The 14,798-nt window shown below is 32.4% G+C and overlaps 1 protein-coding gene across 2 annotated transcripts in view; it reads left to right on the top strand.

The window, feature by feature from the left end:
• The first annotated feature begins 997 nt into the window (after positions 1-997).
• LOC141344955 (desmoplakin-A-like) overlaps positions 998-14,798 on the top strand; it is a 36,839-nt gene continuing 23,038 nt past the window's right edge. For both annotated transcript variants that reach the window (XM_073849858.1, XM_073849857.1), the window contains exons 1-7: positions 998-1,349; positions 2,615-2,705; positions 2,793-2,914; positions 4,145-4,334; positions 12,381-12,506; positions 13,662-13,721; positions 14,043-14,210. In XM_073849858.1, coding sequence (XP_073705959.1) covers positions 1,117-1,349; positions 2,615-2,705; positions 2,793-2,914; positions 4,145-4,334; positions 12,381-12,506; positions 13,662-13,721; positions 14,043-14,210 — 990 coding nt within the window. In that variant the 5' untranslated portion in view covers positions 998-1,116. The remainder of the gene's footprint in view (positions 1,350-2,614; positions 2,706-2,792; positions 2,915-4,144; positions 4,335-12,380; positions 12,507-13,661; positions 13,722-14,042; positions 14,211-14,798) is intronic.

Raw genomic sequence — 14,798 nt, 5'->3', positions numbered from 1 at the left:
TTATAAAGTATTTTCCCTTGTGGACTATATGTAAATGTCTTTTGTGTGAAATATCTTATTCAGGTCAGTACTAACTAAAAAATAACATGCATTTTTTTTGATCCCTCTTATTTTAGTAAAATAATTAACATTTTGCAGATTCAGCAAGGTGTATGTCGACTTTTGACTTCAATTGTAATTAATAAACAACAATGTAAAAAAAAGTTTTCATTTCTGAGAATGCTTGATAGTGCTTGCTCTGCAAAAAATGCTTTTCTTACTTAGATTTTTTGTCTTGTTTCCAGCCAAAATATCTAAAAATTCTTGAATCAGGAAGGATTTTCTAGACAAGTAAAAATTTGTCTTGTTTTTAGTAAAAAGAAGTCAAAATTAGGTGAGTTTTTGCTTAAAACAAGCAAAATAATCTGCCAATGGGGTAAAACAAAATAATCTAGTTGTCTGCTTGAAATAAGATTTTTTTTCTTACCCCATTGGCAGATTATTTTGCTTGTTTTAAGCAAAAACTCACCTAATTTTGATTTCTTTTTACTAAAAACAAGATAATAATTTTTACTTGTCTAGAAATTCCTTCCTGATTCAAGATTTTTTAGATGTTTTGGCTGGAAACAAGACAAAAAAATCTAAGTAAGAAAAGCAAGTAGGTGTGCTTCAAGTAGGGACAAAAATGTATTATTTAGTAAAATATATTTTGTATTTAGTTCTTCTAATTTAGTGACAACAACAGAAAAAAATCACAGGAAGTCCTCAGCTTTTGATGGAATGCATATGCAGCTTGTTGGCTGAAGTTCAAGTAGTGAAAAAAAAAAAAAAAAAAAAACTTATTTGACCGTATGAAAGAATTCCGTGGGAAAGTGTCGATGACTGATATCGCGCCTCAAGAGCCGCACCTTATGGGAACACTCTCCTTAGGCGGACGGACGAGGCAGTGAGAATGTGCAGGTGTGGTCTAACTGCAAAACCGGAACTATCCAGAGCACAGTGACCAGTATCTGCGCAGTTACCGACAAGCAAAGACGCGCAACAAGAGCAGAGGAGAACAGGAGGACTTTTATAACTTTCCTTTGGGTTCTTTGATTGAGACTGGTCACTGAATTGGTGCTGCGGTCCGCTACAGAGATGAGTTTGTCCGGATCTCAGACCAGGCTCCACCAGATCGGCCGCAGATCCAACTCCCGGCCTGATCTGACCACCGTGGGCTACAGTTTACCCAGGAATGACGGAGCAGGGTTCTACATGAGTGGAAATGGATACCAGTCGGACTTCAATGATGGCTATGCGCAGACCACCGTACACACTTTCTCCAGAAACTCACTTGGAGGAGGCGGAGGAGGAGGAGGAGGAGGACAGAGGTAAGTTTCCATTAATAAATTATCAAGTTTTTATTTTTATTCAGCAAGTCTGCAATAAAATTAGGGGAAATTATCTTATCTGAACTATGCATGTCAGTCCATTCAATAACTCTCTACGGTTACACTACAAAAATGCTTTTCTTACTTTTCCAGCCAAAATATCTAAAAATTCTTAAATCAAGACAAGTAAAAATTATCTTGTTAAAGTTAAAATTAAGTGAGTTTCTGCTTAAAACAAGCAAATAAACTGCCAATGGGGTAAGCAAAATAATCTAGTTTTCTGCTTGACAGACCCCATTGGCAGATTATTATGGTTGTTTTAAGCAAAAACTTAAACTCACTTAATTTTAACTTCTTTTTTTCTGAAAACAAGATAATAATTTTTACTTGTCTTGAAAATCCTTCTTGATTTAAGAATTTTTGGCTGGAAACAAGACAAAAAGTCTAAGTATGAAAAGCATTTTTTGCAGTGTACTTACTGTATGTCAACAATTGTTATTTTTGGTTACATTTAGTAAAACATCTGAAAGAAAGTCGATACTTAAAATGAAAGAGTCTACATCTATGTTTTATATTGCCAGTGGCAAATGTGACAGTTGTGCATATGGACTTTGAATGTATTGTGCATTTTTGTTACGTGGTCACACATCAGAAAATGCTATTATGTTGTGCGACTTTGGATGTCAATGCATGCATTGTAATGGTTTGGTACATGATGTACACTGCAAAAAAGTTCCTAAATCAAGAAGGATTTTCTAGACGAGTAAAAAACAGGAATAAAAATAAGGCAAAATTAAGTTTTTGCTTAGAACAAGCAAAATAATCTGCCAATGGGGTAGGCAAAAAAAAATCTTATTTCAAACAGAAAACACGATTCTTTTTCTTACACCATTGGCAGATTATTTAGCTTGTTTCAAGCAAAAAAAAATGTGCTTAATTTGGACTTGTTTTTTTCGTAAAACAAGACAAATTTTACTCGTCTTGAAAATCCTTCTTGATTTAAGAATTTAGTAAGTAAAGTAAGTAAGAAAAGCATTTTTTGCAGTGCAGTTCATAAAGTAGCCTGGCTTGTTTGTTTTTAAACACAACACGCCAATTACTATTCCCATTTGAGAATCTGTATCTGTCTTTTAAGTGAATCACAGTTAAATCTATTTAGCAAAACATTAAAAAACTATTTGCTCTGCTTAAATAATGCTCTGTTAAAATTGAACAATTCTATTGTATTTTAATTTATTTATTTTGCCTTTTTTTTTTTTTTTTAGCGTGTCATCCATTTCTGTTCAAAAAAGAGCTCAGATGCTTTACCAAGACTGTATGGGTTACCTGAATCGAGCACAGAACATCCTAGAGACTGTAAGTGCTGTTTACAAACACTTTGACAAAGATTTATGCACCGCTTTCCACATGATCCTAACTTTTTTCTCTGTCATCTTTTTGCAGATGGGACCAGCAGCCGAAGTGGACAAAAACATGAATGCAGCAATGGCTATAATGGAGCAGATGAGTAAATATGGCATGGATTTACGCAATGCCGGTCAATCCAATGAAATGGTCCTTCGAAGGTACCTGCAGTGTGTGAATGTGTGTTTTCACATGAATAAGTGGAAGCTGCCGTCACATAATGCACGCTTTAGCAGCCCTGCCCACTATGAGTAAAATGTCAATAACTAGAAATGTATTGTGAAATTTGTTCAGCAGCAATGGGTGTTTCTTCAACTGCATTGTGGAGTTTTAGATAATCAACTTTCTCATGTGTAATTACACATTTGTAATGATAAAGTTGTAATTAAGCAGGGATGGGTATGAAAAGTAATACAAAATATTAGTTTGTATTTAAATACATTTAATCTTAGTATTTTGTATTTCGAAAATACAAAAATACTAATATTAAATGTATTTAAAAGCAAAATGTATTTCAATTTAAAATAGTATTTTGTATTTGAAATACTGTCCATCACTGCAATTCAGTACATTAAAAAACAGTTAAAATTATAATTATGTTACATGTGCTTTAGTATGTTAGTCAACAAATCAAAATAAGTGTACTTTAAAGCACAGCAAACAATGACGTAATGATTTAAAATGTACTTTAAAGTAAAAAGTGATTACAAAAATCACTTTTTAGAAGTCAGCAGGTACAAACACAGTAAATCAAAGTTATTATATTTAACTAAAACAAATTGAATTAATAAGTAAAAATGCATTTAACTTTAAAATAAAATATATTTTTTGATTTCAGGTAGTTGAGAAGGCAGCATTTCTTATTTTTGTTTACTTTTTTAACTTGATCGAGTAAAAATGTAAAACTAAAACTGAAATAAAAATGTATAAAAACAATTCAGATTAAAAACAAAAACTAATAAAAATGAAAAAAATAACAACACTAGTGCTAGTGCACATTAATGCACTTTTTTCACAAGGGAAAGCTAATTTCACAGCTAATATTTTAATTTTTTTTGCACAAATTTAAAAATATATATAAATTGGAAATATTGCACAATTTAAAAAATGCTTTTTTTATACGTCTCATAATATATCTCAAGCATGCAGGTCACTGACACGATTGTCTATTTGAAAATCAAGTACACAATATTTAAAAAATTTTATCTCGGTGGATTGAAATTAGTCTAAAAAAATCACTTCTGCTTTAACTACTGTCGATGATAATAAAAGTTGAAATCTCGAGTTTTAATCCAAATCAACTAATGGGACATAAAAGGGCAGTTGTTGAACAAACACGCCAGTAATAAAAGATCGAAAGCAAAGTGTCTAATCCTCGTTCTGTCTTTCAGTCTGGAAGAATGCCACGCCTTTTACTCAGATATTCGAAGCTCCATCACAGGCACCACTCTCCGGAGATCCGTCGGCGGCGTTGGTGGAGGTGGAGCTACTCGGCTCGTTGGGTCAGAAGTTGCCGTTGCCTCATGGGAGGATCCTAACAAGAGCTTCCAGGATGCAACCGCATGGATCAACCAGAAAAAGGTCTGTCTCTGTGCCACAAAACAGCACACCTGCTCTTCTCTTGCACGGAAGTCTATTCAAAGCTAACCTTATGTATGAGTCATTCATTGCAAATATAAATGAATATAAAAAACAATCCAGCTATCTAATGAAAACAAAACAATCGAAATAATGAGTTGTCAACCCGTTGTATAGTTTCATAGCAACAGCAAGATGAGGTTTATCTAATGATCTACAACCCGTAATGTTGTCAAGACTACATAATTGTCACAATGCACGGTTTTGTGTGCAAAAAAGGACACAAAGAGACTAATTGTATTGCTAGAAGCTAGAAAAGTCACTTTCACTTTTTTCACTTTCAGAAAAAAACGGTACAAAAGCTGTCATTGTGGCTGTTACTTTTTAAAGAGGACACTTTTGTACATTGTTTACCAATATAGGTGTGTTTTAGTACCTTAAAGTGATTAAATATAACATATTAATACCTGATGTGCACATAATAGTATCTAAATGGGTACAGTCGAGCCAAAAATTATTCAGACACCAGATATAATTTTTGATATTTTTTTACTTGTGGGTGCAGGACACCGTAGTTCATTTATGATAGCAAAATGAAGTAAACTTTGACATATTATACCCAAGAAATGTTTATGCAGTGGACTACCAGTGAAACTGATTTGGGAATTTGGGACCAAAAATTGGGTTTGACACTTTGACCTGACCATATTTTGTTACATACCTTTCTATCAAAGTTATCTGACATTATCAAGATGAATTAACTCTTGATTATTTGTCATATTTTATTACCATTTTCTAAACTATAGCAAATAAACACTGATAATGTGAGAAATGTTAAAGGTGTCTGAATAAATTTTGGTTTGACTGTACCTTTTTTTCTGAAAGTGATGCAGCGATTTGCATGACCAACTTAAACATGAGTGTAATCTTTGTGGCAATAATCTAAATCTCAGCCTTTTTTTAAGATATTATCCGTACTATGTTTTGAAAAACTAAAAATCTTGATTATTTAGCAGTTTTTGACTACTGAAATTTTTTGTTACTAGTATATATGTCTTACTTTGCCATCAGTTCTTGGAGTTGGAAATGCATAGTTCACCCAAAAATGAAAATTCTGTCAACTTAATTGTTTAATTTATTCACACTCCAAACCAGGATGAATTTGCGCTTTTCTGTTGAACACAAAAGTAGATATTTTGAAGAATGTGAGTGGGAAACAGCAACTCATGTTTGGATGTTTCCATGATGCTGACTTTTCACTACAAAAAATGCTTTTCTTACTTAGATTTTTTGCCTTGTTTCCAGCCAAAATATCAAAAAAGTCTTAAATCAAGAAGGATTTTCTAGATGAGTAACAACTATTGTCTTATTTTCAGAAAAAAAAGTCAAAATTAAGTGCGTTTTTGCTTGAAACAAGTAAAATAATCTGCCAATGGGGTAAGAAAAATAATCTTGTTTTCTGTTTGAAATAAGATTTTTTTTGCATGTTCTAAGCAAAAACTCACTTAATTTTGACTTTTACTCGTCTAGATAATCCTTGATTTAAGAAGTTTTAGATAAGAAGAAAAAGTAAGAAAAGCATTTTTTGCAGTGAATATGTTCTCTTAATGTAAATGTCCAGGAAACACACAATGAGTTATATTAGCAGCTTTTCAAAGTTTGAAAATACAACTTCCAACTTTTCTCCATTACTTTTTAATTTTAGCCTAAAAAAGGCTTGAACATCTTTGCGCCGAAAAACTAGAACATGGGGGCAAACAAAAAAAGCTACACTGCAAAAATGCTTTTCTTACTTTTTTTGTCTTGTTTCCAGCCAAAATATCAAAAAATTCTTGAATCGAGAAGGATTTTCTAGACAACTAAAAATTGTCTTGTTTTCAGAAAAAATAAGTTCAAATTAAGTGAGTTTTTGCTTAAGCAAAATAATCTGCCAATCTAAGAAAAATAATCTTATTTCAAGCAGAAAACTATATCATTTATTTTACCCCATTGGCAGATTATTTTGCTTGTTTCAAGCAAAAACGCACTTAATTTTAACTTCTTTTTTCTGAAAACATGACAATAGTTTTTACTCGTCTAGAAAATCCTTCTTGATTTAAGAATTTTTAGATATTTTGTCTGGAAACAAGACAAAAAAATCTAAGTAAGAAAAGCGTTTTTTGCAGTGTTTATTTTTGGGTGAACTACGACTTAATTTAGACTAAAGGGAAATTCCAGGAAAATACAAGTTATGCTCTTCTGTCTTCATCTATTTTATATTTGCCTGATAAACTTCTAATGTAAGTGTGAAATCATTCCCTGTGTTCAATCTTTGGCTCAACCCATAGAGCTGAACTGCCAAAGCAGATTTGTTGGCCAGTTTGTCTGGAAAATAGCAGTGAGTTGAGAAGATTGTGAGTTCTCACTCTGTTGAAAGACATGTGCAAGGTTTACAGACCGTACAGCCCATAATGACAGCACCTCACTGGAATTTACTCTCACACCTCAGCCTCCTCCTCATGTCCAGGCTGGTTCAGTGCCTATGAGTGTAATAAGATTCAGGCTTATCTGACATCCGGGCCCACTGAGACCTGACGCATTTCCAAAAAAAAAAAAACAGAGATAGGAGTGGATCAGACTCCCTGTATTAGACAGCAACTTGTTATTACTTGTGCAAGTGTGGAGTTGTATGGCGTCCACACCTATAGTAGGCGACACACCCGGTGTTTCTGCGACACTCCCACTTCACCCACCCATTTGAGCACTTTTACTTTAACGCAAATGTGTGTTAGAAAACGCAAGGGTTTTTGAAGGTCTCAATTCGCCATTCCACAAATTAAAGCCTTAAAGGGTCATAAACTCATCAAGTTGCGGCGTCATATATGTTGCATGCATTGCAAAAAATAAACGTCGACCTCAGTATATTTGTTTTCTAACATAAAAATAGACTTGCTTAAATCTAGACATTGTTACTTGAGATGCAAAAGCAAATTAAGTCTTAAAAAAAAATATATATATATATATAAAAATAAGGTAACAATGTTTGCGGCAGGGCGGTATGAAACCTTGTTTTAATTAACCCGTTTAATTACATTGGCAGATATTTGCTCTTGTTTTAATCATAATTAAAATTCCACAGAAAATTAGATTTATATTATGTCATAAACATATCTTGATTTAACAATCTTCAGACATTTGCACTGGAAAACATGACAAAAATAGTAACAAAGAACATCAGTCTTCTATTTTTTTTTTGGCCTCCATGTTCTAGTTTTTCGGAGCATATTTGTTCAAGCCTGTTTTAGGCTAAAATTAAAAAGTGCTGGAGAAAAGTTGGAAGTTGTATTCCCTGAAAAAACTGCTTTTCTTACTTAGATTTTTTGTCTTGTTACCAGCCAGAATATCTAAAAATTCTTGAATCAGGAAGGATTTTCTAGACAAGTAAAAATTTGTGTCTTGTTTTTAGTAAAAACAAGTCAAAATTAGGTGAGTTTTTGCTTAAAACAAGCTAAATAATCTGCCAATGGGGTAAGAAAAATAATCAAGCTGTCTGCTTGAAATAAGATTTTTTTACCCCATTTTTCTTACCCCATTGGCAGATTATTTTGCTTGTTTTAAGCAAAAACTCACTTAATTTTGACTTGTTTTTGCTAAAAACAAGATAATATTTTTACTTGTCTAGAAAATCCTTCCTGATTCAAGATTTTTTAGATGTTTTGGCTGGAAACAAGACAAAAAATCTAAGTAAGAAAAGCATTTTTTGCAGTGTTTTCAAACTTTGAAATGCTGCTAGTACAACTCATCATGTGTTTACATCTAGATTAAGAGAACATATTCACTGCATTTTCTTACTTTTTCTTCCTATCTAAAAATTCTTAAATCGGAAAGATTTTCAAGACAAGTATAAATTATTGTCTTGGTTTCAGAAAAAAAAACAAGTCAAAATCAAGCAAGTTTTTGCTTAATACAAGCAAAATAATCTGCCAATGGGGTAAGCAAAAATATATTATTTCAAACAGAAAACAAGATTATTTTTCTTACCCCATTGGCAGATTATTTAACTTATTTCAAGCAAAAATGCACTTAATTTTGACTGGGTTTTTTTTTTCTGAACACAACACAATAATTTTTACTCGTCTAGAAAATCCTTCTTGATTTAAGAATTTTTATATTTTTTGGCTGGAAACAAGACTAAAAAAATCTAAGTAAGAAAAGATTTTTTTTTTTTTTTTTGCTGTGCAGATTGACTGAATTTAGACGTGGCTGAATGCTAGCATTGTCATTGAAATTTTTTTTCACTTGGCCACTTCCTTTGACTGGACAAACAGAAAGTTCCTCTTCAAATTCACTCCACTGTTAAGTCAGTGTTGTTTGGTCAGGCCCACTCAGGTTCTTTGCTTCTTTATTTGTTTTTTATTTCTTAGTAACCATATACTGCAAACAAAATTGCACACTTATCGCCTACCTATGACACACACACACACACACACACACACACACACACACACACACACACACACACACAGTTCATCACAGGTTAGACAGAGCACACATTGTTTAACCCGAGCAGGAAGGAGGGAGGAAAAAACAGGGAGTGGCTGGAGCAAAAGAAACCAAGACAAAAGCAGTGAGAGTGACTGGGGTGTGACGGCTTCAGAGTGGCTTTTTTCTTATCCGCGCTGAGCTCTGTCAGGACAAATACTTCAAATAACTCTACAGACACCAAAACAACAGTGCGGCCCTCCTGTGGACCCAAATCTGAATTCCTAGACGTTATATAAGAAGCCACGAAACTGATCTGGGATCAGTGTGAAAGAAACACTTTCGTCAAAGGCTGGCGGGTAATGATTAAGCACTGCCACCTAGAGGCTGTAAATCACAGTAATGATTAACTTTTGTTCAAACATCTACATGCACTCAGACACAAGTTGAGACTAACACTGTTAAATTGTGATTTAACGGTGAGCTTTCAAGTGTCACCAAACAGAATTACAGAAGTGATGGATTTCTCAAATATAGATTACAACAAACATTGGATATTATTAGTTTTAGAAATGTGGTTTTGTTTCATTTTGATTTATATTCACATCCACTGTTGGGGAAAGTTAATTTTAAAAGTAACGCATTACAATATTACGTTACTTAGTTACTTTTTATGGAAAGTAATGCATTGCATCACTTCTGAGTTACTTTTTAAATCTGGGTAGGGCTTGCTTGTTTGTTTAGAAATTAAAAGGTTCGATTTTAAGCAAATGTAAAAGCCCTTTCACACCAAAAAGTGAAAGTAATTTCCTTATATTCGCATTTGTACAGATAGTACAGTAGTAAAAGGAAGTTCAACACTCTTTAATGAGAAAAATGAAGCACAAATTTTAGTTAATCTAAAGTAAATTTTACTTGAATTAGATCAACAAAGGTCAGCAGCAAAGACATTGGTTAATAAAATGGGATTAAATACATAAAGGTAACAAAACAAGTAACTGCACTGCAAAAAATGCTTTTCTTACTTAGATTTTTTGTCTTGTTTCCAGCCAAAATATCTAAAAATTCTTGAATCAGGAAGGATTTTCTAGACAAATAAAAAATTGTGTCTTGTTTTTAGTAAAAACAAGTCAAAATTAAGTGGATTTTTGCTTAAAACAAGCAAAATAATCTGCCAATGGGGTAAGAAAAATAATCTAGTTGTCTGCTTGAAATAAGATTTTTTGTCTTGTTTCCAGCCAAAATATCTAAAAATTCTTGAATCAGGAAGGATTTTCTAGACAAATAAAAAATTGTGTCTTGTTTTTAGTAAAAACAAGTCAAAATTAAGTGGATTTTTGCTTAAAACAAGCAAAATAATCTGCCAATGGGGTAAGAAAAATAATCTAGTTGTCTGCTTGAAATAAGATTTTTTTTTTACCCCATTGGCAGATTATTTTGCTTGTTTTAAGCAAAAATCCACTTAATTTTGACTTGTTTTTACTAAAAACAAGATAATAATTTTTACTTTATTAGATTTTTTAGGTATTTTGGCTGGAAACAAGACAAAAAATCTAAGTAAGAAAAGCATTTTTTGCAGTGTGCTGCTACTTTTTTGAAAAAGTACACTGCAAAAAATGCTTTTCTTACTTAGATTTTTTGTCTTGTTTCCAGCCAAAATATCTAAAAATTCTTGAATCAGGAAGAATTTTCTAGACAAGTAAAAATTATTGTCTTGTTTTTAGTAAAAACAAGTCAAAATTAGGTGAGTTTTTGCTTAGAACAAGCAAAATAATCTGCCAATGGGGTAAGAAAAATAATCTAGTTGTCTGCTTGAAATAAGATTTTTTTTGTCTTACCCCATTGGCAGATTATTTTGCTTGTTTTAAGCAAAAACTCACTTAATTTTTACTTGTTTTTACTAAAAACAAGACAACAATTTTTACTTGTCTAGAAAACCCTTCCTGATTCAAGAATTTGTAGAAATTTTGTCTGGAAACAAGACAGAGAATCTAAGTAAGAAAAGCATTTTTTGCAGTGATAACTCAGAAATTTTCTTGTAAATGAAAAAGTAATGCATTACTTTACTAGTTACTTAAAAAAAGTAAGAAAACACTGTTCACATCTGTACTTTTGCTACAGTAGTTCAGATGTGTTTTATATGTGTTGTCGCAGTGCTGCAAAGAGAAACGTGCATCTAACTACAGCTCTTATTGAAGTAAGAGTACAAACCAGGAATAGAGGAATGCATGAGGAAACCATGGAAATGGAAACGTGAAGAACAGTAGCTGACAATAAGCTTAGGAAAAGGAAGGCTATATATATACAAGATAATACTAAAGCATTACTAGACTTAGGTGAAGATAAACTCTAACTAGGGGATAGAGTGAACAACAGGAAGAAACACAGGAAGTGAATATTACAACAACAGAAACTTATGTTATCCTTATACTGTGCCCTACTCTAAAAAGTATTCTTTTTGTGAAGAAAAAGTGGATAGGGTGTGTAAGCAAATTTTGAGACATATTAAAAGGTCATGATTGTGTCTTTAAAATGCTCAAAGTCAGTTTTTATTCACGTTTGTAGTTCTGAACCAAATTCAGATTTGAAGTCAAATAAATTGTGGTCAAGATTTACTCATATAATGTGCATAGATATGCACTTCACTGGAAATATATATTTTTGGGATACTCATCTCAACATACTATGATTTAGGACACTGATTTGTATTTCGATTAATATTTAAGACCAATAGTATGCAAATTGGGATTTGCATGAAACCTAAAAATCAAAATGTGATCCTGGACCACAAAACCAGTCATATGGGTCCAAAATTGAGATATATATCTGAAATCCGAATAAATAAGCTTTCCATTGATGTATGGTTTGTTAGGATAAGACAATATTTGAGGTGCAAAAAATTTTAATATTGTGAAAATTGCTTTTAAAATTGTCCAAATGAAGTTCTTAGAAATGCATATTACTAATCAAAAATGTAGTTTTTATATATTTACAGTAAAAACTTACGAAATATCTTCATGAAACATGATCCTCACTTAATAACTTTGAAAAATTGATAACTTTTAACATACAATGTATTTTCATACTTTCTGTACTACTTAAGGCTTGTTTTGTGATCCAGGGTCACAAATAATAATCTTTGTAACAATTGACAGATATTAGTGACTTGTAAATGCATTGCATTTGTTATTATAAGAATAAAATTGTATATAAAAGATGCAAAACAAAAAAGTGAAAGATGAGAAGGTGTGGAGTTTAAGATTTATGAGGTGAAATTAAATTGTCATTGCGGTGTCACAACAGTGCTTTATAATCATATTGCACTGTCACACCCACTGGAACGGATTCAGTTCACAGTTGCTGTGGTTTATCACATACCCTGAGTTTTTGAAACAGAAAATAATGTAACAAACCCTGCTTTCCCGAATATACCTTAATCTGCTGTTTTGACCATGTATTCATATGAAATGTGACAGCATTTCAAATACAGATGATGATTACAATGTGGTGACTCTCCAGAAGACTGTAAATCAGTTGGTTGAGTTTGTGGCACATGTCTAAATGGGTTTGTGTGTTTTTGTTTTGCAGAGACTCATTGAGACCGCACCCTTCGGTGAAGATACAGAGACCATCAGCCAACAAATTCTCAATCACAACAAGTTCCACAGTTCAATCCAGAGAAGCCAGGAAGTGGAAAGAGCACGGGATGAACTGGTATGTGGTTTAATAGAGCTTGCCAAAACGAGTTGCGAGCACACATGCTTATGCTAATGCAAACATAGGCTTGTTTACAATTTAGAACAGAACTGAGAATACATTTTAAAGAATGCATTCAACTAAAATTTGAATTCAAATTCGAATTTTGAAATTTGAATTCAAATTCAAATTTTGAAATTTTAATTTAAATGTTACTAAAGTGGAATGACATTTAAAATAATTCACAATAACCGCTTCAAGTGTTGTTTTATAATACAGGGTATCCGCGGGTTATTAAAAAGTCTTAAAATGTCTTAAATTCAGATTCAGTGCGTCTTGAATATTTTTGGTCACATTACCGCTAAAATATCCTCAGTCTGACAGACCTAATGACTGTTTACAATCATTGGAGAGATTTTGTTTTATAGAGTTTTGTTCTATTTCACTAACAAAACTAGTTCCAAACAAGGATTAAAGCAGAAGCATAGCACATTCTCCAAGCAACACTCGGTGGTGTTTTGCTACTAAATAATTCAGAGTTTAGAACGAATCAGTTGAATGAACGACTCAATGACTTACTCATTAAGGGACGTACCACCACCTACTGGTAATTTAGTATGCTTAAATGTATGTATTTTCCCCACAACATTTCGTATTTGTATATTCATAAATGTGTTTAAAACATGAATCTCATAACATCATGTATTGTAGTTTAATGTTGCAGTGTAAATTTTTTTAATCTGACTGGTAACAGCCCTATAGAATCTATTAATAAATTGTAATAATTTTACTTGAATGGTGATGCATACATTTCAAAAGTAAAAAAAAAATGGCCTTTATAAAGGTAAATAAAAATATGCATGTAAGTATGTAAAATCTGTAAAAACACTGATGAAAATATTGCTTCAGAATAAATTGTTTACACCACCAAAAATCTTGGTGATGTGGTACTTTTGTGGGGATATTTTGTTCTCTTTGTACATTTGAAATTCAGTTTTCTTTACATTAAACACAATAAATATTACATTTATGTATGCAATATAATGTGTGTTTGCATTAAAGGTTTAGGTCTTAAATTTCACATAAGTTGGTTTATTTGTTTCAAGTGTTGCTTTATAATACATTTCATTGTAAGTATGATAAACATGTACTGACAGATTCTTTCTGCTTCAGATGCAGAGCAGAGAAAAGGCTGGACTCCACGCTTTGGACCAAGAATGGGACAATTTACAGGTCAGCTATTAAAACATCTCCCATTTCTCTTTATCATCTTTGAGATGTTTCTACACTTTGACCAGAGTTCACTTTAAACTCGATGGTCAAAATTTTTAATTGTTCCTATTTACCACATTTTGAAGTCATGGTAGAGTCATTAAAACTATATAATAAGACAAATGGGAATATTATGTAGTGATCATTTTAGACTGTAAATGTTTAATCAGTACTCTCAAATATTTGAGCTTTAAAGAAGCCACCATTTGCATTTGCGCACTTGCATCCTTCACCTATTGTTGGCAAAAATGAATAGATTTGCATATTCTGATCTTTGTGTAGAAAATGTCCCATGCACGTGTGGGTCAGCTGCGGGATTTGCAGAACATCATCGAGGAGATCTCCAAAGGCATCATGTGGGTCAATGACAGAGAGGAAGAGGAGCTGGTGTTTGACTGGGGCGATAAAAACATCGACAACTACATCCCACAAAAACAAGAAAGCTACTCGGTAAGGAGATTTGCACCATCATTAGAAAATATTATACACCAATGCAAATGATCACAAATGCATATTTTCACAATCCATATTTTACAGTAAATGCATGCTTTAATGATACAATGTCAATTGACTCTAATGAACTGATAATCTTTAATAGCATTTATTTAAAACTACCACAAACCTTAATGCAAACCTTATCGTAAGGTGTTACATACAGGGTTCGTACAAGGTGCTTAAAGTGCTTCAAGTACTTGAATTTGAGTTTTAATAAGCACATATCTTTTCATGCAAAATTCACGCAATTCAAAAAACATCATACCTTTTTTGCTTTTTTTTTTAGTTAATGTCAGAAAAGTAAATGCTTGAAAAGTCTTTGAAAGTCCTGGAATTTCATTTTACAATATCTGCCTGAACCCTGTACATAAAGCGACTTTTACAAATGAGGAAAATCACAAGCAATTTGTCATGAGATCCAATAATATGTGTAGAATAAATATACCAATTTTAAAGTAAAAGCTTTTTTACACAATTTAGAGCAAAATTATATCATAAAGAAGCAGATCAGGTGGAAATTAGTTGCTAAATTTAATTTTAAGG

The sequence above is a fragment of the Garra rufa genome, chromosome 10 (assembly GCF_049309525.1).
Source record: "Garra rufa chromosome 10, GarRuf1.0, whole genome shotgun sequence".
In the NCBI taxonomy this organism is placed as follows: domain Eukaryota; kingdom Metazoa; phylum Chordata; class Actinopteri; order Cypriniformes; family Cyprinidae; genus Garra; species Garra rufa.
This window is presented reverse-complemented; position numbering and strand designations above follow the sequence as displayed.